Source organism: Alosa sapidissima, chromosome 1, assembly GCF_018492685.1.
Source record: "Alosa sapidissima isolate fAloSap1 chromosome 1, fAloSap1.pri, whole genome shotgun sequence".
Taxonomy (NCBI): domain Eukaryota; kingdom Metazoa; phylum Chordata; class Actinopteri; order Clupeiformes; family Clupeidae; genus Alosa; species Alosa sapidissima.
In genome coordinates, this window is record NC_055957.1 from 24,983,056 (window position 1) to 24,995,619 (window position 12,564).

Below are 12,564 nucleotides of genomic sequence, written 5' to 3' on the forward strand. Positions count from 1 at the left end.
AAAGAAAGGCTGGCGTGCCGTATTCGCACGCGCATTCTCTTTCCTGCACTTCCTCCTCCTCCACCGCCTCTTCGTGCCATGTTTCTGACCAGAACAGCTCTGGAGGACACGAGGCCTTAGAGTCTTTTTTTTTGTTTTGTTTTTGTTTTCTTACAAAATATAAATCCAGCCATCACTGATGCGTTCTAATGAGGCATCTGTCCAGGTGAATGGGACTTGATGTTTGTAGCTGTGTGTGTGTGTGTGTGTGTGTAAGAGGGAGAAAGGAGTCGAGGTGGAGTTTCCAGCTCAGGTCTCTGTTGTAGTGATGTGTCACTGTGTGGGCCTGAACAGTTGACCAGAGGATGAGTGATGGCATCAAATGACAAAAATGCAAAGTTCCTGTTCTGCTCTAAGGAACAATTGCCGGTGTGTTCACAGTAAACATGGCATTTTGAATTAGAAGAAAATAAAAGATGAAAACTTCAAGGGCCGATGGTGAAGAGGTCATGGCTGTGACCTGCAGCTGCCGTAAAACTCGAAGGGGATCAGAGTCCAGACAAGAGTAGGTGTTAAAAACATCCATTCAGGCACTCACTCCAGTATTCATCATGAATCACGCGCACACACACACACACTGTCTGACTTGTACCAATGTGTGCACACGTGCCTTAACCACCCAGCAGCCAGCACATCTGTTTGCTAGTGCACACACACACACAATCACTCACAAATGCACTCACACCTCTAGTTGAGTTGCTCTTTCCACAACCTCCCCTAGCACTGTACAGTGAAGAATGAGACGTGGAGAGAAGAGTAACATGTTTGTTGTTTAGACTGGAGTAATGAAGGGTTTGGTTTCACCTTATCTCTATGGTGACGACCCTGTTCAACCCCCTCCCCAATGAGTGGCCAGGCCACACCCTCATGCATGAATTGAACTTGTCTGATTCTTCTATTATAATATAGGGAAAAAAATAGTCCCAATCTTGTTTTACAACCTACACCAACTTAACATTTTATTTACAGATTTTTTTTTTTTTCTGATGTAGTTGGTGTATTACCTAACGTCATAATCCCAGATGACTAATGCTATTTTGCCAGTTTTTTGGTTCATTTAAAAGGGAGGAGATGCCGCTTTAAACAGAAGAAGCGTAATGAACTGACGTGAAACGAGAGAGGGGACAACTGAAAAACAGGAGGGGAGAAGTGGGTAACGAAATAGGGGGTGGGGGGTTAGTTGCTCAGCAACAATTCTGTTGCCGCTTCCACATCCCAGGATTTAGATGACAAGGCCACTATTACTGCATTCTGTGAAACAGAAAAAGAAGATGGTAAACTAATGTTACAGTCATGCATGCACTGTTAAAATGATTGTGTTCAAGGTGGTGTCTTTCCCTATGTCCTTTGGAATTCCTCTTGTACCTTCACATGCAACTCTGCAATCTGAAGACCCACTGCAAAAGCAGCTGAATTATTGCTTTGCCTGACATTTCTGATTCAACATCAACAAGTGTGTAAGAAGCATACATAAACAATTTTGCGAGATATCAGTTTGGCATTCAACTTGGCAGTAACAAATGAACCTTGGTAATGAATGTCTGTATAATAGCTCCCTCTTGAAAAATAATTTCTATGAACCTGTGCAGTGTGATGGTAGGAACATTTATATGGGCCAATTCTTAATATCACTTCATCATTAGTTCCTTTGTATCTATAGCCTGGGTGTTCCCATGCTGCCTTGCGCGTGATTTGATTCACGCTGCTAAGGCAGCCTGGAGACCATGGAGCAAATTTTCGCCTGAGATAGGGGACCAATCACAGAACAAGGGGGAAAGCAAGACAATGATGAGCTATGCACAGACGCATTTGATAGACATCCGTGGCACCCAATAAACGGATCTGGACATTTTTTTCAAATACGAGAAAATTAACGTTTGGTTCCCAGACCACGTCTCATTGAGAAGTGGTGGCGCTAGCCAGGCTATTGTATCTACAGTGTATTAATGGAAATGGTCAGTGTCGGTGTTTGTGAATGTTCTGGTGGTTAGGGTTGAGGAGTCATCTTACTTTGTCAAAGCCCATGGCACAGAGTTTGTCGATCTTGCGTGTGTATTCAGCGTTGGAGGCCGGAGCACCAGCGTAGGCGTGAGCCCAGAGCCGAGCCGTCTGCTTAAACATCTCACAGTCCTGCTTGTACTGCACACACACAGATAACCCTTCTGCTTAACCAGTCAGGCCTTGCAACTACCTTGCAAGATCATTAACGCATTAAGATCAATTTCCAAAAGATTTTTTATTCCTCTTTTTAGTCAAATTTAGCATGTGTATGTACAGGGTATGTAAACTTATGAGCACAACTGTATGTTCTAGGTTGCGAGACACTTCCTCCCACTCGGGCAAGTCACTTTGACACCCTACCTAACCACGTTTTTGAGGTTCCTCATACCTGATTGGCTACCACAGCATCCTGTGGGTCATCTGGTTCTGCAGCTGCCAGAAGGGCTTGGAGAGAAAGAAGCACTGTCCGCAATGTCATTGCAGCCGCCCTACAACATAAAGACACTTAGCAGACATTCTTACCGTAAGCTGCAGATTGTTTTTCAGTACATGTGCTCTCTGGGTACTGAATCTGTCTCAGTGTAAGCAGTGTTCGCACCATGCTCAGTGCTGCACCACAAGGGCTACATCTCATGGTTATTCACTAACTAATCCTGTGGGGCCAAGCTAAGGTAACTGCCTACTCCCCTCTGCATTTCCCTGTACTTTTGGCAAAAGTTATTACATTCTTCTCAGCGCTCCACCATTAAGAGGTTTTTAGAGCTTCAAAACCAGCTATAGAAACACAATAACCCAAAACATCATGGTCACTCCGTCACATGCTTATATACTTACCACTGGTCTTTCAGGATGTCCAAGCAAATAGCTCCAGTCACCGAGCTGATGTTAGGGTGCCAAATCTTAGTGATGAACCGCACCTGACAGACAAAAGGAAAAGGGGGCACTTAAAACTGGTAGACAACTGTATACACCACACCTAAAAAAACATGTTGTACGATAGTATGTTCATTTGCCTCTTACACATGGCATGTACATGTGAAACATATATTCTTGTGAAGCACACAGCAAGGACTACCCACCACACTAAACCACCCCTTCACTGGCAGTATTCCTTACCTTTGGAGGGTTGAATGGATATGTCTCTGGAATTTTTATCTCAAGCTGATATCGCCCACCTACGTTTGACAACATAAACAGGACATCAGTAAGAAACATTACATCTGACATGTACAGTCTGTAAGCCAAACATATAACCAACAGCATAAACACTAACCCATAGATAAAGAATATGCAAGTTACACGGGTATAAATGCGCACGCATGTGTCTACCTTCATAAGGTGTATCTGGTGGTCCAGCGATTTCCCCACGCAGCTCTGTGAAGTTTTCGTCCACAAGGTCTACTCTGATCTGATTTTTACTCGTCTGTTGGGAATGTGAAGAGAAAACAGAGAGCATCAAGGAGGATACACCACAGAAAGACAGAAGTTGTGTGGTGGCATTCCAAACTTGCCTACGCTTATTAACAAAATTCAGAGCCTAAATGTATTGACGATGTCAATTTCAAGGTTACCTGCAAACTGAAACATTCAGGGATGAAGCTACTCGTGGCTACAAAAATAGCAAAAGTCAAACCACTAGCCAAATAGCTAAGTGTCGGGCCATAGTGCCCTCAACTTAGCATCTTTTGCTACAATGATTAGCTTACGTTGCTGACATCAGTATTATTTTGTTTCACTACAGGAACACTGTTGTTATTTGCATAGACTCGAATTCGTGTCCATGGTTGACAAGACAATCTAGATTATGTGAACTCAACAAACCACGATTTTAGAGTGAAGTCTGACAGCAATGTTAGATCTCTTCGCAAGCTAGAACCACTGCTAGCGACCCATGACAGTAACACAACATAGCCTACGACAGATGACATAAGTTAGCGTTGGTAGCCCTAGCAGTATCCACGACAGAAGAACTACGACACGACAGCGCTGACGGATTTACTTAGCATATTTGCTGGTTTCTATTTTCACACAGCATGCCACCCAGATGTTCGGTTATTTGTTTCTGTTATCTTTTGACACAATTTGCCCTGCTGCCTAAACCCAGAGAAGATGACTTGCTAACTTCCTGTGTGGGCCTTGCTTCATGCTCCACACATTCTCTGCAGTTCATGCTATGCCAACTTGCCTTCCAGCTCGTTAGGCTAGCTAGCTAGCTAGCATTATTCTCTAGATGTTTACATGATATTGTATTCTGGAAAAATAACATTACACTTTAAACAAGTTTTACTAAACGTTTCCGCATTTACTTCAAATGACATATAATGACAAACCTCTTCGCTTTTAAGAACTTCCTTGAACTCCCTTTTAATTCTTTGAACTGCGATGTTAGCCATGGCTTTGCCGTGTCCTGGTCGGGCCGCAGCGGCAGCTACACTCTCTCTGCCTCACTTTCGGGATCCCCCTCTATCGCTCTCTTTCGTTCGCTCTTCTCTTTCAGCCTTTTTCCCCTAAAATAGTACACCCTGTAAACAAATGGCAAGCCCCCTATGCGTGCACACAATGCAAGTCTGGAAAAATGATGGGTTATTATCAGCAACATAGAACTAGAACGTTTCCCTGAATGTTAAACGACTTGCTCTATGGAAAGCTTGTATTGTCCAGAAATTGTTGAAATGATTAACAGCAGTTGGCAAGCTTCGTGTCATGTGATTAAGTGGTCGACAGTACACAATGTTGAATGTAAAATATGCCCATTTTTATCCGGATTGATACACAGACGTAAATAACATTAAATAACATTTTCTGCTGACTTCACCATAGCGAAAGCCCTATTGTATTGACTCTTCTTCTATGACCACAAACCCTCCACCCACGCTAGATTGTTTCCCCCCACCAAACTTGTCAGTAGCCTAATCTTCAGACTACTTGTGCAGAACCCTCAAATTAGGTCTGCCTCACCAATAATCTAAACTGTCTTCTATTTTAAAAAAAGAAAATTGTGAAAAAGAAATGGTGTGAGCATGACAAAATGACAAAACCATTTTGCCATGCTCTGACGAAGGTATGACAAAAACATAGGCCTGTTTTAAAATGTGAAATTAAAGGCTTTTTAAATATATAGGCCTAACCCTCGAGTGCCTCGGAAGTTCTAACATTTTTCAAAATTACTGAAATATTGAATTTATGTAAGATTTAAGCTACTTTCAATTGCAATTTGTATTTTAGCTTGGATCCTACTTAAATGGTAGGCTACTTCTGATGCTTCTACAACTTTATTGTTGTCCACCTGTGTCTGATTGAGTTCATTGGACAGGAAAGGCTTGGGGTTTAGAGAATTGTCCATATAGGCCTGCAAAAAAAGGATTACCTCAAAAGAAAATGTTTGCCTTATCAAACAGGTAACCAAAACGCCAATGGTCATTATGAAGAAGTCATTCCTGAGAGCCCAAAAGAAACTGAACCATCTCCAACCACATGAACCCAAATCCTCTGTTTGAAATGAAGACTGAACTATTTGGACACATTTCTCAACAATGTGTGGATTAAACATATTTTGGAAAATACAATGCAGAAGGTCACAAGACAAAATGCACTTATTTAAATCTTCACACTGAAATAAGCTGCAGCGGTCTAAATTCTCTTCTCTCTGGTATCTCCAGGTAGGAAACTGCAGGTTAGCTTATGCGCATGGGTAGTTTGGATAAGTGGGACAGTTTGTAGTGAGAAACTGCTATTCTCTAGCCTGGCTAGCGCCACCAAATCGCGCGCAAGGCAGCATGGGAACACCCAGGCTAGCTATTCTCCTTGAGTGATGAAAAGAGTTAGATGTTCAAAGAGTTAGATGTTCACTTGCACTCATCACCATGAGTGATTATGTGCACTAAATACACCCATCATCACTTGGTTTAGATAATGAGAGGTTATTCATCTCGAGATGATGTGAGGCTTCCATCTGCCCACCTTTAGGAGTTGCTTTTCTGACTTCAGATACATAGTGTTAAAGATTGTTGATTCTGGTTCCGTGCTCAAAAATGGCTAGTCTGAATATTATTTTTTTTGCAGTGGAAAACAGCTTAACAGTGCAGGTTTACTAACCCAGTTCTACACACTTGATATTCAGTTTAAAAACGTCAAGAAGACAGAAGCACACATTCATTTAACAGTGATTTCTGAGTAATAATTGAACTGCTATTCAGAAAAAGCGCAACACATGTGTCCCCATATGTAACCACAGAATTTTTCTCTCAAAGTGTGGCATCCAGTCGGTCTTCCTTATCCAGCTCTCTACTCCACCCTTATTTAGCAGTCATGTGGAAAGGGTCAGTATTTGGCATTGCATTACTTCATTCCTTTTAAATACCTCTATGCACTAAAAGGACCGAGAACATTATGTTTGCTCTATAAGGTGTTGATAAAGTAAATGCATTGCTAAATACATTCTTTGCCTCCCATAAATAGGCCTAAAACTGCCCAGAAAAGTATGTGGAACTGCGTCAGTTGATATGGTGCCATCGTTGGTTTAATGCAATGGAATGATGGACTAGCTTACCGTTTTGCAATCATGGGATAGTCCAGAGCCCTAGACATTCTCTGGGATAGTCTTTATGTTTTGTGCCCTGTTAATTAGGCCTTAGGTAAGCAGCACGCTGATTGGATAGCCTAGCCCAACACATTTGCAATGAACGAGAAAACCGGATTGACGTCCCATAAATCAAAATCTCGCGTGAGCCATCGACGTGGCTGATTCGTGTCAAAACAAAATAAACCAGCTGTCGTCCCTCTATGTGTCGTCCTGGTAGATATGAAGTGGCTGCCTGACTGACTCCCTTTTGTAGTTATATTGGATTTTTTGTTGTTCTGCCATTTCATAGCCATTTACCTCACTCAATAAATCGGGCGCCGTATCATCTATCCGTCAAAGCCAAGTAAGTTGCATGGTCGAATGACACTTGAAATGCAGTGTCTTCCTCTGTTTTCCGGATCTAGACTGGCTAAGCTAATGTTTTTGGAATGTCATTAATGGGCTAGCGAATTGAATCCGAGAGTATTTGGCCAAATAGATGGATATGCTTCACAATCAGTTTGGAGTCCTGGCGATGTTTGCTAGCCGACTTTATGTGTCTTAAGGACAAGTTTGCCAAATTATGCAAAAAGTTGCTTGCAGATGTTATCTTGGCGAGGGTGAAGTGGTATTCCAGGTATGCGCTTAGTGGGGGAGGAAGCCAAATGTGAAAAAAGTAGCCTGGCGAAGCAACATATTCAGAGAATAATTGAAAAGCTCGATTTGAAGACGGATTGTTGACATGAACATCCGGGTTGACGTCCTGTAGCTTGAGCTAAAGGCCTGACTCACAGAAGCGCATATTTGCATAGGCCTACACTGAAACACTATTAACAAATATAGCTGCAAGCAGCAATGAGGGGGGCCAAGCATTTAAGCTGTTGAGCAGGAGTTGGGATTGGATTGGACTGGACTGGATTTGACTGTGTTGTGTTAGATTGGATTGTATTGGACTTGATTGGATTGAATTGGATTGGACTGGACTGGATTCGAAGGTCACCGAATTTATTGTGTGTCCTCCTAAGATGTACTCCTAAGTCCACATACCAAGTTTGGTTTAAATCGGTGAAAGTGTTGATAATTATAGCACCCCTAGTGGTCAAAGCACACCAAATTAATTGTGCGTTCTCATGATTGGGTCCTGAGTCCATATACCAAGTTTGGTTTCGATACGTAAAGGCGTTGCTGAGATATGAGCTAATTTCCTGTATCTCTAGCGCCCCCCCTAGTGGACGAAGGTCACCAAATGTATTGTGTGTCCTCAGGATGGGGTCCTAAGTCCATATACCAAGTTTGGTTTCTATATGTGAAAGCATTGCTGAGATATGACCCTACTTCCTCTAATTATAGCGCCCCCCTAGTGGTCAAAAGACTCCAAATTTATTGTGCGTCTTCAGGATGGGGTCTCAAGTCCATGTACCAAGTTTGGTTTCAATATGTGTAAGCATTGCTGAGATATGAGCCTACTTCCTGTGATTATAGCACGTCAAAATGTACCAAATTTCTTGAGCCTCCTCCTAATTGGGTCCTGAGCACATGTAGTAAGTTTAGTCTTGACACGAGAAAACCTTGTTGAGCTATCACTTCACTTCCTGTTTTGCAGCTTTGACGACAATTTTAATTGGATGTTACGGGCGAACGGTTTTAAATTTGAAGACAAAAAGGGATAACTTTTTTGAGGCTTGGTCTGAAGATCATCTGCACCAAATTTCGTGAAAATCGGACAAACTTTGTGACCTGTGAAAACTTTTAGGTGTTTTTGATTAAATCCAATATGGCGGCCGAATCAATTACGAAGACATCACAATTTGGCTTGGGTCAGCCTATGGACCTCCAACAGTACTAACAGACCCCTCTAGTACATTTTAATTCCAAACACAACAGCAGCTACAGGCCAAAACACATTTTTCCTAATTGCAGCGCCCCCTAGAGGTGAAAGGTCACCAACGTTTTTGAACATCCTCCTGATGGGGATATGAGTCCCCATACTAAGTTTGGTTATGATACATGAAATGGTTGCGGAGATATGAGCTCATTTCCTGTTTGGCAGCTTCGCCACACATTTGGATTGGCTGTTACGAGACAACGGTTTTAGTTCCGAAGACGAAAAGGGATAACTTTTGTGCGGCTTGGTCTGAAGATCATATGTACTAAGTTTCATGAAAATCGGACAATTTATTTGAAGCGTGAAACTTTTTTTTGACAAAATCCAAAATGGCGGAAAATCCATCATGGCGGAAAATTATGTCATAGTTGAAGTTGAACTTGGCTTGATCCAAGGATTCCAAGGATACCTCATATTTGACAATCGGGCCAACGGGTCAAAAGTTACTTGAATGAACGCACGTCCAAATTTGGCCTTTTGGTGGCGCTAGAGTGCTCGAGGTGCCGACTTGAAACTTGGTGAAATTAATCATTGGACTGTCCCCAATCAGTGTGCCAAATTTCACAACTTTTCACCAGACGGTTCTATGGGCTGTCATTGACTTCCATGGCGGAATAATAATAATAGGAAAACGTAGAAACACAATGGGTGCCTTCGCAGCTTCTCTGCTTGGCCCCCAAATATACTCTTACCTAACCACCACAGTAGCTTACCATCAGGTAGACCAAGGAAACTTTTTTATGCAGTTATGTGCAGCTCCTATAGGCCAGGGGTTCCCAAACTTTTCCACGACAAGGCCCCCCAAATACCACTAGGTTCTGGCCAAGGAGCCCCTTGATGCGTTTTTAAATCCATCAACAATACTGCGGCAAATGTATAAATACATTAAGCTAATCCTAATAATTATTTTAGCCACAAGCACTTCGCAATGGAGCATAAAAATGGCATTTGGGGTATATATCTGCTATATGAGAGCTATCACTCTACTATTATTCCCAGTCATTATCATTGAAAATATAATGTTCAGATATGCGACAAATTATTATAATGGCATTGTATAACAACCCTCATAGTAATAAATTCAAATGTATTTATTTGTTGCTTTTATTTTTCCCTCCAACTTGCTGAGGCCCCCCTGGCAATGGTTGGCATCCCCCCGCCACTTTGAAAACCACTGCTATAGGCTACCTCAGTAGCAACAACAAGGGTCCTTGGCTTTAGGTGATACTTGGTTTAGATTGGATTTGGCATGTGCTTATAGTCTGCAAAGTGAAATGTTGTTTTATATGGCTGTTTTCGTAGAAGACTTATAGCGTAGCGGTTTATAAATTAAACAAGATCTGATTTTGTTTATCAAGTATTCAAGCATCAACCTTAGTTGGCATATGTTTACCCTGTTATTCAGAATGAATACAAATGCATAAATAAAGGCTGCTATGTAAATTGGTTTACCCATTTCTTGTGTTTGAACTTTGGAAATAATAACTCATGCTGAGCAAGCCTCAGTGATCTGATGTGTGACACCTACCCTATTGTTGACATTCCTTTGTTAAAACTTGTGTGTATATATATATTTCATGAAGATATGGCAGAGGAGCCGTGTGACCCCTGTGCATGCTACTGCTCTCACCAACATGCCATGAGGAGATTGATCAACCTGGTGAGTTTTTTTTTCTGTCTCTATACCCAATATGCTTGTTGGAGTTTCTGCATATTTCTCTTTCTGATCTCCTCGGCAGTCTTTTCAGAGTATTGGTATGAAATATTTTGATTATATACATGTTGGTTTTGTTTGTAATTGTATAATAGTAATTACTGTACATGCCATTATACAATTTGCATATGTGCATGTTGCTTAAAGGTGTTTTGCACCCATATAAACAAAAGCAATCGTGACTTACTCGACTTACATCTCGTCTGTGATTTGCTGGAACAGTTTATGTTTTTATGGGCTAGGTTTGCCCAGGTTGTTTTTGTTGCCGTTTTTGGAGCCTGGGCTGTCCACATAGATCGCGATTTTTTACAGTGTATTCAGGACACAGACAGCTAGCGGTTGGTTAGGTGATGTTTGCAGCAAGTGACATAAAATGTTTTAGTCAAAAACGTGGTCACGCGTGGTATCACTTAGAGCACCTTTAATGGCCCCAAATAGAATAATGGAATAATGGGAGAGTTGTAAATAACTTGAATTAAAGAATAAAACACATGTAAATCATGTGATTTATCACATATACTTGTAAATCACACGTTTCATGTAAAACAAAGTCCCTTAATGAGATTTTTTTGTAGATCTTCCAATCACCTTTGAGTGGTCTTGGTATCTTATAATTTCATTGTTTTTGGGGGGTTTTTCACATTAGGAAACAAAGTGCATCCAAGGCAGTATGAATATTTTCTTTTTGATATGTCTTATGAAAGTTCGGTCTTGATGCAATTAAAACGCATGCTCGTTTGCGATGTGTTGCAGCTGCGGCAGTCCCAGTCCTATTGTACAGACACAGAGTGCCTACAGGAGGGTAGGTTGTCTAGTACTCCAAGAGAAAGTAGTCACAACTTCACTTATAGACTGCTTCTAAGGAATACATGTAAAAAACATAGACAGATTAGAATAATAGCCATGTGCTTGAGTGTTAAAATGTACTCCCACATCTCAGTCATCCACTCAATTGATTTCACATATACCTTAATCATAGTATCAACAATCACATCACTCATTAGCTACTAGTTACTACTAGTTATTAATGGTTGTAGATATTCGTAATTGTTTTCTAGATGTGGTGAATGAATGTGTAATTTGTGAGTGATTTCATGACATAATCTCTGATTCATAAGCAATCTAAAAACTTAATTTCCTGTGTGCAGTCCCTGGTCCCAGCTCCTCAGCTGGTGATGATTTCACTGTGCCGATGATCATTATGGGCTGGATGGTGTTGGCAGTGATCCTCTTCCTCCTCCGCCCCCGGAGTATGAGGGGTGGGCCCTCAGCCAAACCACGTGGCCCCCGCCATGTAAGTCACATGATCACATATTATGAGGAGTTTTCATCTTCAGCATTTAAGTTTAGTTTTAAATTATTAAGTTAAGAGTTAATTAAATTAGTTAGTTAAAAATGACTGTATTACTTTTTGGCAGACTGAGAACAGGGACCCACCTGCCCCTCCTGTGGATTAATCACTATGGTGACAGGAATTCTACCACTGGCCAAGGACCTGAGCTGTGTGACCTCTGACTTCGAGCAGTCATCAGTCCCTCTATAACAGTTAGCTTTGTGACCTTTAATAACATTTCTTCCACTCTACTGTGGCTTCATATTATCCTCTGCAGCTCTAAGGGTGACAGCGTTTTTTTAGACTATCTACTGTGTGTGTGTGTGTGTGTGTGTGTGTGTGAGAGAGAGTGAGAGAGAGAGAGAGAGAGAGAGAGAGGGGGTGGGTGGGTGGGGTAAACAGACACAGGGACGGAGGGTCCTTCACATTCCTTTCTGATGTCAAACAGGGTGATTTGGATTATTGTAAAGTCTAGACTGAAAAAACGTCACAGGCAGACCCACACCCTTTCAAGCAACTTAATATTTTCCACATGTTTGTAATGAGTTAGGGGGATGTGATGACGTGTTACTCGTCTTATTTCAACACTGTGGGTTTGTGAGTTTTCGCGTTACAAAGAACATGATTACTCACAAATTAAAGTGTGTGTGTGTGTCCATGTGCGTGCGCGAGAGAGATTCCACGCTAGCTTTTTGGAGAGATGTGCAATCTGTGACTGTGTTATGGATGGTGATATGACCAGTGGCTCATTCATGTCATAGTGACTCCCACAACCTCAGATGGCTGTGGAGCCTCATCTTCAGTTACTGATTTATAGAGAAATAATTTCATTATTCAGAATGTTATAGGCCTACTGTTGATTGTTTTTTATTGTGCGGTTTAACCGTGATTGTTATACAAACTGCTAGACAAAACACTGTATTCATATCACAGAAAGGGCTTGTACTATGCACTTTTTCTTATCTCTAATAAAAACATAACGTGTACTGTAACTGGGATAATGTGCGTTTGTTATGAAGTCAATTTAGCTG

General features: G+C 41.5%; 2 protein-coding genes across 2 annotated transcripts; one reads left to right on the plus strand and one right to left on the minus strand.

The window, feature by feature from the left end:
- Positions 1 to 145: 145 nt before the first annotated feature.
- On the minus strand, positions 146 to 4,632 carry ube2kb (ubiquitin-conjugating enzyme E2Kb (UBC1 homolog, yeast)). The gene is made up of 7 exons (XM_042101253.1): positions 4,371 to 4,632; positions 3,370 to 3,463; positions 3,157 to 3,215; positions 2,875 to 2,957; positions 2,429 to 2,528; positions 2,050 to 2,178; positions 146 to 1,290 (listed from the first exon to the last, which is right to left on the minus strand). Exons 1-7 carry the CDS (start codon positions 4,431 to 4,433, stop codon positions 1,216 to 1,218), a joined length of 603 nt encoding a protein of 200 aa, XP_041957187.1. The 5' UTR covers positions 4,434 to 4,632; the 3' UTR covers positions 146 to 1,215.
- A 2,142-nt stretch (positions 4,633 to 6,774) lies between these two features.
- On the plus strand, positions 6,775 to 12,525 carry smim14 (small integral membrane protein 14). The gene is made up of 5 exons (XM_042101283.1): positions 6,775 to 6,965; positions 10,070 to 10,146; positions 10,954 to 11,002; positions 11,349 to 11,494; positions 11,619 to 12,525. Exons 2-5 carry the CDS (start codon positions 10,072 to 10,074, stop codon positions 11,655 to 11,657), a joined length of 309 nt encoding a protein of 102 aa, XP_041957217.1. The 5' UTR covers positions 6,775 to 6,965; positions 10,070 to 10,071; the 3' UTR covers positions 11,658 to 12,525.
- Positions 12,526 to 12,564: the final 39 nt, after the last annotated feature.